Source organism: Sinohyriopsis cumingii, chromosome 1 (genome assembly GCF_028554795.1).
Source record: "Sinohyriopsis cumingii isolate HCF-2022 chromosome 1, ASM2855479v2, whole genome shotgun sequence".
Lineage (NCBI taxonomy): Eukaryota > Metazoa > Mollusca > Bivalvia > Unionida > Unionidae > Sinohyriopsis > Sinohyriopsis cumingii.
The window spans coordinates 79736215-79755864 of NC_142961.1; the positions used below are offsets into that span (position 1 = coordinate 79736215).

The 19650-nt window shown below is 35.4% G+C and overlaps 1 protein-coding gene across 1 annotated transcript; it reads left to right on the forward strand.

Annotated features, from left to right (window-relative positions):
- Positions 1–10200: 10200 nt before the first annotated feature.
- On the forward strand, positions 10201–11298 carry LOC149807200 (histamine H3 receptor-like). The gene has a single exon (XM_089952042.1). The coding sequence runs from the start codon at positions 10201–10203 to the stop codon at positions 11296–11298; it is 1098 nt and encodes a 365-aa protein (XP_089808168.1).
- The last annotated feature ends 8352 nt before the right edge of the window (positions 11299–19650 follow it).

The window sequence follows — 19650 nt, forward strand, 5'->3', positions numbered from 1 at the left end:
TGTATTTATAGATTCCTTAGCGTGTTAGGGGGAAGCGCATCAATATTGACGAGTAAGCATAAAGTGATCATCTCTGGTGAAGCTCCATTGGCTTGGTTGCTGTCCAGGCTAGTATTGAGAAACTGCAATGAACTGCAGTTGACCCAGCCGGAACGTCATGTATTTTTGCATGTTGTTGGGAATGGCAGTTATTTAAGTGTATGATGACGTTGTTGTCACAAAAGCGCTTGTGCAATTTCAACTATGAGACTTGCACTTACAACTCCACGGTCACTAGCTTCTTCCTTAATCCTGACCAAATCACAATATCTGAACGTCAAGACGTCTGGATGCTTTCCGGGAAAACCAATTTATTTCCCAGATTCACGCGTATACTCCAACTCTCTTCATCCTTACTGTTTGCGCTAAACGTTTCATCGGTAAGAAAGACTAAATTCATACGGAAAGGATGCTCAGTTAACGTCAGAGGCTTGCATTTCTCTTGTATAACATAATACTTAGACTTTTTGGAGCATTATTATTATCCTTTGCCGAGTTGTCATCGTGACCTTTTCAACGCTTTGCCTAACTCAGTTAATTTTGTCAAGGTGCTCAGGATAAGTATTTCAAAACTTTAATAGCCTTTTATTTACCGCTGTGACGAATCGATATGATGCCTTCATGCTATTGTCGATTTACAAACGCACTAATGCTCGGGCAGTTTAATTCTTGCATTATCTACAGACGTGAATCCTTTCGCAATACTGTATGTGTCACACTGTGGGGTTTCCAATGGCATTTTATGATGTTCCAGTTGATTATATAATAGAACCACTTATATGTTGTTGGCGTTCATCGTACTGTCTCTGTGCTGCAACCAACACTGCGCTGTAGTAAAATATGTAAAGGCAAAATGTAATGTACTTTATTCGTCATAGATGTGTATGAGAAGCTAAATTTGAGAGGGCGCTGTAGGTTGGTAACCTTTGAACGGCGGAGTAAGTTCTTTCGCACGCGCTCTGATGTTAACGCTGAAAGTAACGAAATTCTGAAAACCACCGTGATTGTGGGTTTCATCCCAAAATCTTGGACGTTTACCAAAGGGTTAAAAATCAGGGTCGTTCTAAGGATTCAACCTTGATCAGGTTCCAAATTCTAAACCTTTAATTTTCTCTTTACTGAAGGCGAGGAACAACTCTCTGAAAAGTGTTTTTCTTTGTGAGTATGGAAAAACTATAACAATCAGGTCAATGTACAGTCACAAGAAAAATACATTTATATTAGCTTTGTGTTAAATAAATAAATAGTGATATAATACTTTCATGGAATAATTTACTGTCCAGTACACATAAATGCAAGAAGAAAATAACAAACCCAAACTCCATTAATCTGTTTTCATACTAAAACGAAAGCAATCAGTATGAAGAGGCAGACATTTAAAAGAGGCATCAATAGAATACTGCTAATTCATCTGAAATGTTGGTAAATGAATATATGTTTTCGTGAGGGAAGGACCAAGATTTGTATTTCTTGTCAACGCTGGTGACCCGTTCATTAAGATAAAAGGTAGAAACATTAGAGACTTTGATTCTGTAATCTTCCAGCTAAATGCGGAGAAAAACTGTAATGAGGAAGGAAGACATACTATTATTTTAAGGCTTGACATCACAATGCAGCTGCTCTAAGCACCATCAACATAAATTTTTAATAGTTCCTAACTACATTTATAAAATGGTGTCTGCAAGAGTGAAATTGTAACAAACATAGATATGTGATAATTGATTATGACAATACAGATACATATTTGTTTAGAGTCTTTATTATTTACTTCTTTTTTCATAATTTAATACTTACACTAATTTTCATCAATAACGTATTGAATTTTGTTCTATTTTCAATGACTAAAATATTTTGATCACACAACTAAATTATTGATATATAATAATCAAAATCAAGCTGCTAAACTATAGGTGTGCCACAATGGTAAATCACACAAACTTATAATTAAATCTATCACACATGTAAATCACACAAACTTAAAACTAACTAATACACTTTATTCACAATAGTTCCGGGAATGTTAGTAACACCCCACGAGACTATGAAAATAGAGAATTTCCAGATTCTATTCCTCTTGACAATCAGCATCTTTCCTAACATCCTTATATCAATGCAAACATTGTCCCGCAAACGGAAATATTAAATGTTATTTGGAAAGTATCAAGGGATAGCAACTTAAATTAAATACTTATCGGCATATATGCATTACTTGGAGACGAACGCCTTTCAAGTTAAGATGAAGGCCTTGAGCTTTAATGGCATACAGTTCTCAGATAAGTCTGTGCATTGCCCAGGGGAAAAAACATTGCGATGTGCTGCAATTAATCTTTTTTGTATTGAAATATGCATCAGTACCTCACATTCAAGAAGCCCTGGGTCACAGCTGAGGTCCTGAATCTGTGTGACAAGAGGAGGTAGCTGAAAAAGAAAAAGAACGATACAGAAGGGGCAGAGCAGTACAAGGCAGTCAATCAGGAAGTAAAAAAGCATGAAAAAAGCAAAAGAGATCTGGATAGAAGAAAAGTTGAAAGACATTCATGGAAATTTGAAAAGGAACGACAACAGGAAAGCATACCAACCGGTCCAAGTTCTAACAAAGCACAAAACAACGGCGGGCTACCTTCTTACAGGACAAATGCCTCACAAAAGAAAAAGATATTCTGAAAAGGTGGACAGAGTACCACGCAGAACTTTACGACCACCGAGCCACAAAAGATCCAGAGGTATTGAACGTCCCTCCAGCAGCTAACAACGACAACCACCCTATCCTACGTGAAAAAGTAGAAGCCGCAGTGAGATCGCTGAAAAAGAGGAAGTCAGCAGGAGTGGACAACATCTCAGCAGAACTGATCCAAGCTGGGGGAGAAGCAATGATTAGCGCCCTCACAAACATCTGCAACAAGATTTGGCAAACAGGAGTATGAAAATCGCCGTGGACCCAATCTCCAAGAAAGGCAACTTGCAACAGTGTCACAACCACAGTACAACCAGTCCTATAAGCCATCCAAGCAAAGTCATGTTGATGATACTGCTGAACAGACTAAATCCACAGGCTGTAAAGATCATTGCCGAGGAGCAGACAGGTTTCAGAGCAGTGCGCAACATAACAGGGCAGATCTTCAACCTTATAATATTGTGCGAGAAGTACATCCATCACCAGCAAGATCTATATCACGTCTTGGTGGATTTCAAGAAGGCATTTAACGGGGATGGAGACGCAGCCTTGTGGGCGACCATGAGACTGTACAACAACAATGCCAACCTCATCACAGTAATACAGCACCTCCACAACAAGGCCACTAGTGAAGTATACTTCAACGGCAGCATAGGGGACTGGTTCAGAACGACAGTTGGAGTCAGACAAGACTGTCTGCTCTCTCCCACACTATTCAACATCTTTGTGGAGAGAATCATGACTGATGCGCTTGAAAAGCATGAATTGACCGTCAGCATCATTGGCAAAACAGTCACCACCTTACGTTTTGCCGACAACATTGATGGACTAGCAAGAAATAAGCAAGAATTAGCTAGCTTAGTAGAGAACCTCAACAAAACCTTAGCAGCCTACGGCATGGACATCAGTGCAGAGATGACCAAAATGATGACCAACAACACCAAGGATATAGCACTAACATCCGGGTCCAAAGTACGAAGCTAGAAATAGTCTACAACTTCAAGTATTTGGGGGCAACGGTAACAGATGAAGGATTGAAGCCTGAAGTACTTTTCAAGATTGCACAGATAACAACAGCGCTGACAAAACTGAAGCCCATCTGGAACGACAAGAACATCGCACTTAGTTCAAAGGTCAGACTGATGCATTCACTGGTGATCTCCATATTTCTCTACGCCTGCGAATCATGGAGCATAACAGCTGACTTAAAGAAAAGGGTACAGGCCACAAAGATGAGATGTTTCCGAAAGATCCTCGGCGTCACATACAAAGACCGTGTCACCAATGAAAAAATAATGTAAAAAATCAGACAAGCCAGTGGGCCTCACGAAGACCTCCTGATTACAGTGGGAAAACGCAACCTGCATTAGTATGGGCATGTCTCACGAACATCAGGACTTGCCAAGACAATCCTGCAAGGCACTGTACAAGGAAGAAGAAAGAGAGCCAGGCAAAGAAAGAGGTGGGAAGATAACATTCGAGAGTGGACATACTTGGCATTGAGCGTCTCACTAAGAAAGACGGAAAATCGAGAATAAAGGAGGAAGCTGGTTGTTCGGTCTTATGCGGTGCCCCAACGGTCTACCAGACTACGGGACTAATGATGATGATGATGATGATGATGATGATGAATTCCTATTGGAAACATACGTTTTTATACTTGTTTTGTTTCTCTAGTTAAGAGTTTAAATTTTTTTCTCCTGAATTTATTGTGGTATAAACTGTGAATTGTCAAATAACACGCCCAAACGGCATAATGTAATCTGCGTGAGTCGACGGATGACAGTTTAAACTACGATAAACGCAGGTAAAGACAACATATAATTACAATTCTGTACAGTTATATTTATTCCTATATTATTTTAAAATTTTTTTACAGATATTATTATCAGTTTTAGAGCCTTATTTAAGTGTACACATTCATGTCGAGGACTTCTGCTACGTAGCTATTTATAGAAAGGAGATTCGCCATCTATAACCTAATAGCTAAGTCAGCGACAAACAAATTCTACCAATGGTAGGAGATCTAAGGCTGTAATAATTCCACAGCATGATCTTAATATTTTTTTCTGAATTGGCATATGTGATCTGAGTAGAAGTTAATTAGTCAAAGAAAATAATCTGTTGTTTTGTTTGCCATTCGAATGACTCTTAGGTGTGATGCTTTGATGAGTTCATTGTGACTTGGCCGAATCGCTATTGTCTAAACATGTGAGTACCTAATTTTCGTTTCTAGAAATCTATTTTCGTGTTCATCGACAGTTTAGGCTACCTACATTGGTCACTTTCAAACGAAAGTGGCAGTGGATAGTTTCGTAAATTGGCCGCTCTCAAATTTCCTAACTGAATGCTATGGTGTGACTTGTTCAACTATTTTTGTTTACTAATTAAATATATTGATCTGTTTGTGAACTTGGTGTTTCGGGCTTGTGCTGTTCTTGAAACTGATGCCAGGCATGTACACCTTCCATAGTTACTCTGCAGTACGCAGATAGTGAAATACCAATAGTCGGCTAGGAAGAAGAGCTAGCCTCTCCTAGCAGTAAACACTAGTTTCAGTTACTATTTTCAATTGCATTAGCCTGTTCAGTACACACTGTTTGCAAAATTATCATCTCGGGACAGGGCTTGTGTTTGCACTGTGAGCATCACGTGGTGTCATAACTGACCTTCGGACGTGAAAAACGCATGTGCAAATTTGGAGTTGGGGTGCAAAAACTTATTTTGCTATGAAGTGCCATTGACTCTTCTGGAATACTATTCTTGTGCTCTGTTTTAATATAGGTATAAAAATATGGACCCTTTTGACCTCACTTGTGTATTTTATTTTTATGACTTTTTCATAATACTACGCCGGTGAATGCGGCATTAAATTTGTGCATAAAAAAACTGTCCCCTACCTCCGAAACTAAGATTATTGGTAAATGGTTATAGTGATACAGGACCAATAGTCAAACAGTGCAAGACATCAACCCTGACATTTACGATGAGGGTGTAGCGGGATCTATCTCCCAATCACCCCACATAGTTGCTATCAGGGTCGGTGTCTTATATTGTAGCACTGAGAGTCCAGTTATTATGATGTTAGTTATTTGAACCCCCTCCCCCAACCCCTATATCCATTTACCTATAGTTTTAAATTCATTTGTAAGGAGCCGCATTAAAAGTGCTGTAGCCTCAATGTTCTTCTTGGCAGGTTTTGAGTTTCCAGCTTATTTTATTCAAATCTAGTCAAAGAAAGAATAATTTATCTTCAGAAAAAACAGCAGATATGTGGTATCTGATTCTGTCGAATCAATTTATTCAATACAGCGCCTTAATTCATTTTATTCCTAATAGTTAACATCGCCCCGGCGGCCTAGTGGTTACAGTGTTCGTCTTGGATGCGTGAGGTTCGAACCGCGGAAGAGTCATACCAAAGACTTATTTTAAAAAATGGTACTAACAGCTGCCTCTGTAGGCGCTCGGCATTAAGAGTTATTGTTAGGACTGGTCGGCCACGTGTCAGGATAAAATGACTGGGTTATGACATCATGCTACGTGTCTATACATAGATTTATCTTAGTCATTGTTTAGTATTTCAGTCTGATTTTTAGATATATTTCTTCCGATCTTAAATCTCATATAATCGCCATAACATCTAAAGATTCTGAGAATTTTTTTCAACAATAGTATTAGTTATCTGTTGTCTAATCTTTAACTGTAATACTTTTTTACAGTAGAATTTTTTTCTTATCTGTTTAAGTCTTGTTTGCAACTAATTATTGACTCATAAATACTTTCACAATCACAATGTATAGCAAAATGAACCTTTGGTTAATTTGCTAGTTTGGAAACATTTAACAACATAAATTTACCTAGATGTTTGGTTGCATTTTGTGTTCTTGCAACTTTAATTAAGAATTTTACAAAAATCAATCGCTTCTTGCAAAAGGGTTTTCCCCATATTTTGTTAAACCAAATTTTGATAAATCCATTATTACAAATATAATTAAAATTATTCTCATAATATATTTCTAACATATCTAATTGTCTGTCTCTTTCTCTTGCTGTTACTTTTAGCTGGTTGTATAAGTTTGTCAACAGGTTCATAGACAATGACAGCTACATACAATTCATTTTCAATTTTTTTTATATATTTTGTGTATTTAAAAACACATTATTATTGTTGTTGTTGTTATATTATTATTATACCGCTGTGTTACATCAACATATTTTATCACTGACACAGTTCGTTCAGTATAAAATGGCATTGGTTTAAAACTCGGTATTACACAGATCCCCTAAGGTAACATCATACTTCATTGAATTTGTTAACAATATTTTTCAGTATCAAGCAAATAACAGGTTAAAACATTCTACATAGATTTTCAATCTATTTATACACCGTATGTTCTAAGACAACCTACTAACTTTATGTTGTTGAGTCTAGAGGTAATATTGTAATAAAGGTTGCTTGCGGGACACAACGAACATTTCTAAATTAGTATCCTGTATCTTAATAAAAATAAAGAAAACATAGGTCAAATTTTATCAGGCAGATTAATTCTTACAAAGCAAAGTCAGGCTCTAAACTGATTTCATTAAGCTAACACCTACGAAGCAGAGGATAGATTTTGTAATACCCCCTCCCCGGGCATGGTATCCTCACAGGTAAAAGTACATACAGATATACAGCGTATCTGCGTCTTAAACATTCTTTCTTCCTATGTTCTAGGCATAGTCTGAGTGGATTTCATTGCACCTACTCCTTGGGGTTTTGGCAAAGAAGGCAAACTTTTGAGATCAGTTTTACATTATTGGTTAAATGTGGTGGCTTTAACTCTGTAATTATGAAAAATGATAAGTGGATGCATATATATTCCTTGATAGGTACTTCATCTTCATCACAAAGATATATCAATGTGACCCATATATTACGCTTCACAGGCTTGTTTCAAATTTGTGCTTAAGTTTTTCTCAAACATTGACCATTCTAGGATCGTTAAACTAAATGATATCAGAGATCTTTATTTGTCCTGCTCTTATGTTACGTGTTTAGGCTCGAATAAACAGTAACACAAGAAAGAGTGAAAACAAGAAGCTTTGGAAAATATAACAAATAAGTTATTTCCCTGTAAAAATACTGTAAAAATGAACAAATATGGGAACTTACGGTTTCCAGAATCAAATCCAAAAATAATACAAGAATAATCCACGAATAAAGTTTGTGCAGTGCTAATATTGAAATGTTCTAATGATTTCAAGTTCGAGTCCTGACGAAGAATCCAAGATGGAAGGCGATGACTTATCCTGTAGCCTGTACTGTGTTGAAGTATACAGTTCATTGTACGAACACAATAATTTATCCTCCGGTCTTGGAAATCCAAACAGAATTTTCAATAAATGTACATGTTCAAGAATTCTGTATGAATATAATATTTCCAGAGAAACTAATTAATCTTTGAGAGTCCAAATAATTTGGAGAAAAATTAACTAATAACTCAAAAACTCAAAAGTTCATTTCTTGTCACAACAGAAGAAAACAACTTGACATCAAGTGTTTAAAAGCCCTGGACTCTGAGATCTCTCTCTCTCTCTCTCAACATCACTATTAATGCTAAGTATTTCGCAATTTTAGAAATGCCTAATTGCGAAATATATTGCGAGATAGAGGATGACGTGATCATGTTTACATGTCCTTGACAAGGGCTAATCATTTCACTCCTTTAAAAAGTTGTTTATTTGACCCTCAGTCAAGGCCAGGAACTAAGCCAAAAATAGAAACACGTGTTTCTATTATTACGTATCTAAGGAAAACTCAGGTCAAACTGAATTTTCTGGAAAATATCAAATTCCGAGTAAACAAAATTACATTACATTGACATGTAAAGAAAATAAAAAAGTCTCCAAAACCCACAAACAATAAAATTAAATCGAACACAACTTAAATCAAATATAAATAAACTTAAATATATGTAATGCAACACCCTTATAATAAAAGGTCAATATGACCTAAATTTCACATTTTACAAGGTTATTTTTGCGTTCATCACATGATCAAATAGTTGTTTTTCGTGACATGTATATACTGTTCTATCCAGAATTCACATATACGTCGCCATTAACCAGTTTCTTAATGTCGTGGCCATTAGAGAAACTTGCAAAGTAAGATAACGGAAACTATTAATTTCCGTCTTCGAACAAAGTCTTTTCCTCCAAACCCAACTAAAGAGCATAAGAAATGATGAGTGGCAGACTTATTGATTGAAAGTTTTTGCTAATCATCAAGACAATAAATTAATTCAGCTATGTCAGATAAACTAAATTGAAATCTCAAGATGACTCAAATTCATATGTACCTGACCCACCTTTTAAAGCTTCAAATACATTTTTTAAATATGCCATTTTAAAGTGCTTTTGAAATTTTAGTAATTCAGAGAACGGATCATTAAAATTATACTTGCATCGGTCGAGGAACACAAAAGTGTTTATTGAGTGTACGGTTCAAGCGTTTCGATGCTACTATGTGGAACGGGACTCATCTATATGTATGTAGGTAACTTTGCGAGTACGCGTAAAGAGGACGTATTTGCAGCGTAAACATTTTGCAGGATAAATTAATAGTTATTATTAGAGTTAGGATAGGAACTTTGATGATCCTATACAATAAAACAGGATGACCAAGCGGAAATATACAGTGACTTTACTCACCCTAAACAGTTAATAGTACTCTGCTACCACTACCACCATAATAATCAGCAGAACAATACTTTTCTCTGTCAAAAAGCATTACACTAATCTTGTCAAATGTTCAGGATTAGGAATGCGGATAGTAGATTAGAGATCAGAGTTACATTAATTTTATTGTCATAAACCCAATCAAAATGTTTAAGGTTGTCTAATATTAAAACATACTGTCTATCATTCATTCCAGACAGCCCTGTCCCTAATAATCACTGATATCCAGCATGCTGCACTCTGACACAGCTACACGCACATTGTTTTTTCTATGAAGCAAACAAAACTTAACAGTCGATAATTGGTTTGTATTGGTTGCACGGTAGTACCGCAACATCATATATAACAAGAGTTATCGTCCGCCATATCACACAGAACGGTTGTAATGGAAAGTGATACTATTACTCTGTGAAAACTAGTATGGCAGTCTCAATTCTACCTTCATTCTCGGATAACATCTTGGGAATACGTGAATTATAAACTGTTGTTTTATTTATGAGAATACAGTCAATAGAAAGACGTAAAAGACGTTTCAGAGTCAAATTCAACACTATTTTTCTGAATTTAACTTCCAAGCTGCTATACTGTCAAATGTTTAAAATAATATTTGACATTGTAACTACACCATTTGTCTCATTAATACATTGATAGTTTAGAACAATCTTGCTCAACTCGTTACACATATCAACTTATTCTGCAATAAGACAATGTTATTGTAATTCCAACTGTAAAAGGATAATCAAGCTTTCTGTGTTGAATTAAGAGGGATGGACGGAAATAACACCACCGTCATATCAGAAATAACACAGCCTCTGTTCACAAGTACAACATGGTCTATCATTGCCTTCCTAATAGGTCTTACGGTCGTGCTCACCGCAGGAGGAAACTTGTTGGTCATCGTTGCTTTCGCCACACAGAGGTCTCTCAGAAACTTCAGTGACTATCTCATCCTTAACCTAGCAGTATCTGACTTCATTATCGGCTCCGTTAGTATCCCATTCTATGCTCCATATGTTCTCACCGGAACATGGCACATCGGACGTACTTTGTGTTTTTTCTGGTTGGTCGTTGACTATGTGACTCCAGCAGCATCGACATACAATATATGCATTATCAGCTTAGACAGGTATATTCAGATTGCTCATCCTTTCTGGGCCCGAAGCCACCGCACAGATACCATGATGTTTGTGTTCCTTTTGATCCCATGGCTGATTCCAGCATTTGTGTATATGCCCTTGATTTTGCTTTGGGAGCTGATAGGAGGCAAGATTAGTATGCCACCGGGTCAATGCTATGTTCCATTCTTTGACAATTGGCCTGTTTTATTCTTTGGTGTAGTTTTTGAATTCGTGATTCCTTTTATAATTGTGGGTGTATTAAACGTTATGGTGTATATAAGTGTTCGCAAAAGATCCCGCGGACTTCAGGGGTTAACAGCTACCAACAGCATTTCGGTGCAGCCAGGGGCATCAACTGAAAGAGAGCCATCGACGTCAGTGTATGTCACTAGCAACATGTACCCAACATATCATCAACAAATCCAGATAAATGGGCACCTTAGAACAGCTCCAAGAGGAAGACGTCTTCAGAACAACAATAAGGACCAGAAAGCAGCCAGATCTCTATTCATCATTGTAATTGTTTTCGGAATTTGTTGGATGCCGTATGAAATTGCAGCGCTGATTCGATCCGTATGTTTTGATTGTGTGGGGGATGTAGAGTTTGAAATAACCTTTTGGCTTCTTTGGATAAATTCCACAATCAATCCTTTCTTGTACCCATTCCTACACTCTCGATTTAGGAGGGCCTTTATTAAACTTACTAGATGTCACAGAACTTCTGTAAGCCCATACCCGATTGCGTGATTCATATATGGTTGTGCTATATCAGTGTGGCTCTGAAAGTTCTTGAATATGTCTACACCAGTAGAAACAGTTAACATGAAAAGCATTTATTTTGCAAATGAGTTCAACTTATGACATTGATCTGATTATGTGAAAATAGCATCGTCTTACTTATAACTCAAACACTTGTAACATACAAACTCAACGTGCTTCATTAATTTTCTCTCATTCGTGTAATTATTGAGTTATAATTGACATCTTTTTTAATGAATATGACTGAAATCGTTTAATCACATTCTATGAAATTAATGTGGATTTCATTATTAGAACTCTGCATTGAGAATGACGCCTGGATACGATGGTGTTACGTAAGAGACCTCTTTAAGGTACGTTCCATGGTACATACCTTGCGCTAATCTTTACGGAGAACAACTTTGCCATCTCAAGTTATGAAGAATAACGACATCCGCTCAATCAACCAATTGACAAAATTTGTAGTGTATATGATAATCAAACCCAGCATTGACAAGATACATCTTAAATTAATAAACAGTCTGGATATCCATCTACCTAAAGTAGTCAGTAAGTTTACAAAGTTATTTAATACGTAACTGCATACAGTTTTTACGCTTTCTCGTATATATATATACATATATATATATATATATATATATATATATATATATATATATATATATATATATATATAGAGAGAGAGAGAGAGAGAGAGAGAGAGAGAGAGAGAGGATCATGTACTTACAATAAAAGTCCGCATCGCCGTATCGATAAACCTATACAAATTATTTTACGACGCTTGCTGTTTTAATTGTACGTGTATCTTTTTTAATACACCCCACCCCCCACGCTTTATTTTGTGCAAGTATATTTCTGTATATCAGTATTTATACAGCAATGTCAGTCACCATTAAAGGAATCAATAGCAAAAAGTAAACTTGATATTATCTGGATGATTAATTGCATCATTTGTTTTTGACACAAATTAAATTCTTTCAGTCAGTTAGTTTAGCCATGTGATATTTGGCAGAATTTGATAAAATCAAAACACGTTAGGTCTTGTCAATGAAGCAATTACTAGAAGCAAAGGATACAGTTGCAACGAGTTTAGTACGATAAAGCGTTATTATTATTATTATTATTATTATTATTATTTAGCATTAGAAATATATTATATTGTCCTTTTAATTATTTGTGTGCGTATCATTTTTGTGGTTTTATGCAAAAAAGCAATAATAATACATTTCAGTGGGTACTTACAGTCGTCGATTTGTATATGTCAAAATTTGCGTACTTATATTTCGTTCATTAACCTGAATATATACCCAAGCAAAAAATTCAAAGAAATAAAGCTAAATTAATTGTATTAACACAATTTAACCCCCGTCGAGATCAATGTTGTACATCTACATCAAACAGCCGAAACATCCATCAACACCAAGCGAGGTGGCTTATTAAATTTGTATATGCTCTTTTGCCTACACACTGTCCTTAAATTTGTACCCTCAGTACATTCCAAGGGTTATGGTGTTAAGAGTAGTAAAATTCAGGTTAGATCCCCATCCATGGAAAAACGTCTGTGAGATCGGACCTATTTATATGTGATTTTAATAAAGTAAATGTGTCTACAGTTTCGGGATTATTTACGTGACAACAAGAAGACTTGAATGAAGGGATGTTTATTTATTATTTAGATGTTTTATCCAAAATCTGAAACGTGTAAAGTTTAGTACTGTACCCTAATTAATGTGTGTGTATATGTAGGATACCGTTTTGAATGTGCACCTCACCAAGAGAGAGATCTAATTAGAGTTTTATGTGATGTCTGTGATAATTCACTTGCCATACTCACAGAAAACTGAAACTTATTGGTTATCCTTGAGCTAGTTAGAATACATTTTTTCAACTAATCATTTTACCAGCACAGACCAATATTACACTCAAGATTTGGAACATTTTTAAAACTTGCAGCAATAAAGAAAATCACAAATTTTGCCAAAATCTTCTCTTAGTTCGTTGCATATGAAGTAAGGTACCCCTGAAAGTTTTGAACTGGTAATGTTAACCTACCAATAAAAAGACATGGAGAAAACAGATCGCTTATATGTATCTAAGGTGAATTATGAGGACAACTTTTTAGAACCGGATTAATGTTGGCTCCCAGTTTTAAGGTCATTTTATGTGAAGCTTTATAGATACCAACGAATTACATCATAATATTAACAACTAAAAGTTCCCACCCACAGGTCCCGTGATTTCCTATCAAAATTTGCGATTTTGTGATTAAAATTGTCCATTTTAAGTTAAAAAGTTAAAACAATGAAATCGCACTGCTCTTACTGCACCCCAAAACTCACCCATTTTGCCCCCAAAAAGCATATGACGGACTTTACAAGTCAATCTACATTCAGAAATTATTGTATTTTGCTTCGACAATATGTTCCACCAGCCGTCTTTACAGGTCAATGTCATATGACGAACAAGAAATCCCACTAAAATGGATATGAGTTTACTTTTGAAAGCGCCAAATGCATAGAAAGCAGGAACAACGTATGCTTAAACGTCTCGTGTCATACGCGAACGTAATATTGAAGAAAACGTTTTAGCCTGGTTTAAACAACGACTGTCTACAAAAATTAAAAATGATCACACAAAGTTCCTTAGATCACTGGCATGACCCACTGTGACACTCTAACCTATAATCGTATATAGAGGATCTCGAATGGGTACTGAATTTATAAAACCTGTTGAATAATGTCCAACTTTTGCGAGCCTTGGCGAGCAAAAGCTGAACATTATTCAACAAGTTTCATAAATTTAATATTATATTTTTACCCATTTGAGATTCTTTTTATCACATAGTTTTAATTTCAGTGGAAATTATTTAGATAGAAAGAAGAACGAATAATTTCGTTCATTCTGACATACCGTACCGTGCACCTTTCATTTGTTGTGCATAAAATATAGTCCCAAACAAAGTTGAACTAGTAAAAGTAGATTGTACTTTTTTCTACAAACTATAAATCAAAGAAAAAGCTTCCATCCGAATAAAGAGAACATTTTATAACGGCAAAATCATTTTTCAAAACAGAATGATCAATGCGATGTGGTGCCACATTGTTAGATAAGGCACACAGTATTCCTAGAGTACATGTTTACCCTAGAATGTCCCTTTCAGAACAAAACATTACATTGTTGCGATTTTCATGTGAAATAGGATTACTGTATGCAGAAATTCCCACATTTACTGCAATGCATTTGTGACGGGATATTTGCAGTATTTGACTGGAACAACAGACTGCACAGAAGACGTAAACAGATTTGCATCCCATATACAATGCGCAAAGATCAGCTGTGGTTGGATAAAGTTCCGTCAGTTAAGAGACTCATTTATGTCCAAATTCTTCTGTGAAAAGAGGTGAGTTTATTTACTTCTGTAAGTCAACATTTAAACCACGCTTTTATGTACGGTGGATTCTACATCTATGTTACAGATATACCGACACTCCCCCATCCCGCCATCAATTAAGCCAGAGGTGGGCAAACTTTCCAGTGCAAATGCCGCATTACATAAATTTACACCTTGTCGCGGGCCGCATAGTTCATTAAGTAAAATAATTAATATTTGAAATAGCAAAACCAAAAGGTTTTTCTAAATAACATCTAATTAATTTTCAGTTGTTAAAATGTTGTTAATATTTGTTAATATTTGAAAACTTAAACTTAAACTTCAAAAGAAGCACATTTATTTGATAAACAGAGTAACGTAAACAGAGTCAGTGAGAATAATGACTTGTTCCTAGGCCGCATGAAAACCCTTGGCGGGCCGCATGAAAGCCCTTGGCGGGCTGCATGCGGCCCGCGGGCCGTAGTTTGCCTACCCCTGAATTAAGCAATACCCTTACTTTTACGCCGTTTTTCTCATTATGATATTGTTATAGATGACATAACAAACCCATGTAGGGGTAACTTATCCATATTCACGCAGCCGAAATAATTTTTCCTCAAGTTCCTTTCGCGAGTCGAGTTCAAACAATGGCCGCCAAAAATGTTAATTCAAAACAAAACATTCCAGAAGGCGCGGTTTAAAATGTTTTCCCACGATTCCAGCCAATCATTAAAGATGATACTGTACAATAATTTCATGGGCTTATTTGGACCAATCAGAATCACATAAAGTGATATTTTAATATGTGGTAACATCAAAAATATGAAAATGCACATACTAAATAAAAACTATGCCTACTATGTGATAAATAACTTTCGATGACTCTTTGCAGGCGAAGATAGTGCAAGGTATTATGGCTCGGTGAAGTTAGCTAATGAAAGAAAACTACGAGCTACCCAATAATGAATGTTTGTTGATGAAATTTGTTGATGTGATGAAAGAAAGGAAGACAATATGTATTATAAGGATTAATTGATCATGAATGGGTATTTATCACATTGTAAATTATTACTTAATTACTTACAAAATTAACATCAAGTCCGTCTGACTTTATTGACTTTGTGAGTGATTAAATACAATTTACACATCGATAGATACCCACCTATGAACAAACATTTTACCTAATGTGAAAAAACAGACATACAGGGTGGTCTCGTATAAGTGAGACATTATTATTTATATATGGCAGCTTCTTTTTGAAAATCATCCACGACTAATGAATGATATCAATTTAATACTAAATGTTTCACTTTCTAAAGTTAAAGTTATTTTAAAACTGCTTTAGAATCAAATTAATGAAAAGTAACTTCAGTTCTATTGTGTTCACAAATTTGAATGTAGAATTGCCTAGGGTTATGTATATTTGATTTAATTTAATTGTTTGTTTGTTAGTTTTAGTTTTTATATATTCCATTACATGCTATTTTGTATTGTAACTTTATTTAATGGATTTGACATTGTCCAGAAATTCAGTCCAGTTCTGTTTGACCTGACTGTTTTTTTTCAATAAACAACTAATAATAGATACACTGTATCTAGTTTCTGACCTTGATTCAAAACCAGTGTTAGCTGTGGTAACAAACTCTTTTTTTTTAATTCTTTCTCAGAGTAAGAATTGTTAAGTTGAGCTAAGGTCATACCTGGACGACGTAATATTTATCATGTAACAAACTTCCATTTCTAGAAGGTTGACCCCCATCCGGGAATCTGTTTTGCGTTAAGTTAGCCTTATACCTAATGTTTTATAAAGAAGTAGTCCGTGTGCTTTAAACTTTTGACACATTAAGTTGTGTTGTTGTTACCAGTTTGGGTTGAGATATTTTCTTCAAATTATTGGATTTCAAGTGATTATTTTCCCTGGAAATACTAAAGTGCTCTAAATTAATTCTTAGATAAGGACATTTATCGAAATTTATACAGAATTAAGAAACTGGAATAATATTTTATGTGATTCAACAAGAGAATGTTGACACTGTAGCACTTCGCAGGTTACAACAGGCATCATCGTCTTCCATTTTGGATTTCATCAGGATTCGTACTCAGTTTTATTCAGGACATTTTATTACTGGGACTTCTATTTTTTAATTCTTGGATTATTTTTGGATTTGATACGTGAAAACGTAAGTTCTTTTTTCTCATTTTTCACTTGATATTCTAGGGAAATAAATTATTTGTTAAGTTTTACAAATCTTGTTGTCTTCACTTTTTTCGTGTTACATTTTTGTAAGTGCCTAGACTCGTAGCTTTCGATAGTCCTGATTTTTTCCCCTCACTTTATAGTAATAATACAAATGGTATCCTATTGACCAAAATGTCTGATGCAACAAACTAGAATGAATTGACATGTACACTGGATTACCATTGTAGTGATTTACAATTAGGACCAGGTTTCATTTACAAATTGAAACGTTTTTGGCATGCTTGGTTAGAATGTTCAAAGAACAAGCACGCATCAATTACGATGTGTGCAAGTTAAAGACTTTATGAAACATTTAAATTATAACTTAGGTTTACTTGACTATTATGAGAAGAAAGATAATTTGATGTTGTGTAATTTATTCAAGAGTTTTGGATTTTATATGCGTGACTAATATTAATAATTATAAACTGGATCTTGAACATTGCTTTAATGTGTATGGGATTGGTCATAGTAGTTTGAAAATAAGTGAAGTGAAATTACTTAAATAAAATAATATATTCGTCATGATTGAACTAAGAATAAGAGAAGGCATTAGGACGATAATTGAAAGGCATGGAAATCATGAGAACTATGTTTATCGCAAGATAAAATGAAAAAACGTCGGAGAAAGTGATACATCAACGTAATTAATTATGGACGTACAGCACAACAATTCATATATCAGGAGGACAAAGGTGTCAAGTGATGCGAGTTAGGAACTTTAAGTGGGCAACCAAACAGTAAATGAGCGCTGTGGAAGAGAATCTAACATTTTGGATTGATGAACAAAGATTCGTTGCTATTTCCGAAGTCGATCGATTATAGAGGTACGAACACCTTTATACGACCATTGTAAGGACAGCCCCTTATCACAAAACGACTAGTCTAATCTGATTATCACCATTTTGAAAGAAATTTATTGAGCTTATAAGGGCATAACATTTTGCATACAAATATTGTAGAACAAGTTGGTGAGCAAAGAGATAAGTATTCCACCGTAATAATTTGAAGTTTTATGTTTTGTTTAGTTTAAAACTAAAGACGATACACAAAAACGGTGGTATTTGATCAAAAACCCATTAATAAAATCATATAATGAATTCCATATAAGTTTGTGGCAAAAGGAAATCGATGTGCTTGAAACGGATTTCTTCAAATTCATGACAAATTCTGTGACTGGTAAAAGATGGAAAACCTACTAAAGTAACAATATTTACTAAAGAGAATAAACATATTGAAATATCATCAAAGGTATGTATTATCTGCAAATACAAATGACTCCTTTTTTCGTGTTAGTCAGTTTAAAGAACAAGAAAATCAAATTATTCATAGAAGTTAATAGTGATTTTACATTGTAATAAATTATTGACTTATGTTTGACTTCTACTACAGCAAGCTGAAAAACCACAATGGTGATACAATGAGAATGTTAATGATAGATACGTATCCATCGTTGATTCATGTAGAATCAGAACATTTTACAATTACTTACATAATAGCACTCAGATCTTTCTCTTCACAAAGAATTACAAAAGAAGCCTCTTTTTGGTGTTCCACAAATGAAGAAAAAGAGATCAGGTGTGATGGTTGGTTATAGAATAATAATCAGTTATAATTCATGACATTTGTAATTTGTGATTACTCAACGGGTTGTGATTTTTAAAGGCGTGAATAATGTAATAAACCTTTGATCCCTGATACTTAGATTTACGGCTCAGTTTATAACTTTGTTAGATTTTGGTGATTATTTGCTTGATTATAGGGAATTGATGTTAGGAAGAAATCACTAAAATTGCATAGTTAGCTATCAATTAGGTACTAACGATATTCACACTGAACCGTATGATCAGGACTTTATCAAAGCGTGGATTAGTTTCATGAAATGTTGTCTGTCTAATTTCTTAATATGAAGAATTATTTGAATGTTCTCAGGTGAAAGTGTTTAGCAGTTGAGATAGGAATAATTATGTGGGGTGCCATGGAGGAGGGATTTTTTTCCCCAATCGGATTTTCATATGCTATACTAATGATATAAAGGCAATGCCTGTTTAAATCATTTCTCAGAATGTTTTAAATAGGAGCAAATCAGAATACTTTCCTTGTGATGGGGTCAGCCTAGCATTATTTCACTTATCTGGGACGCTTTTGTGTGGGGATAAGTCTAGCGTGGATTTACCCAAGATGGGATCGCCTTAGAATAGATACAAATGCTAGGAGCAGCCTAGCACACAGCCTACTTAATAGGGGATCAGCCCAGAATATACTCAAATGTTGGGATCAACCTTGCAATAATTATACTTACGTTGGAATCAGACCAACATATATTATAAGGCTGGGATCAGCCTCGCACTATCTACTTATGCTGGGATCAGCACAGATTACATTACAATGGGGTGCGAGTCTCGGGCTCGGCCAATGTGGATATGTGAGAAAGCTTGCCAGTAGCTTCTCGTGGGTCGGTGGTTCTTTCCGGGGTTTTCCCGGTTTCTTCCTCCACCATTAATACTGGCCGCCATGTAGAGCCTATCTTGTGCTGAAAATGGCGTTAAACCCTATAACAACAATAACAACAACATTGCAATGCTGGGATCTGGCTAGCACATATTCTACTTGAGATCAACTCAGAATATATTATAAGGCTGGGATCAACCTCGCACAATCTACTTATGCTGCGATCAACACAGATTACATTGCAATGCTGGGATCTGGCTAGCACATATTCTACTTGAGA

Excerpts from the sequence above, each read along its gene's own strand:
- LOC149807200 (XM_089952042.1), top strand. The coding sequence starts at position 10,201 with ATGGACGGAAATAACACCACCGTCATATCAGAAATAACACAGCCTCTG.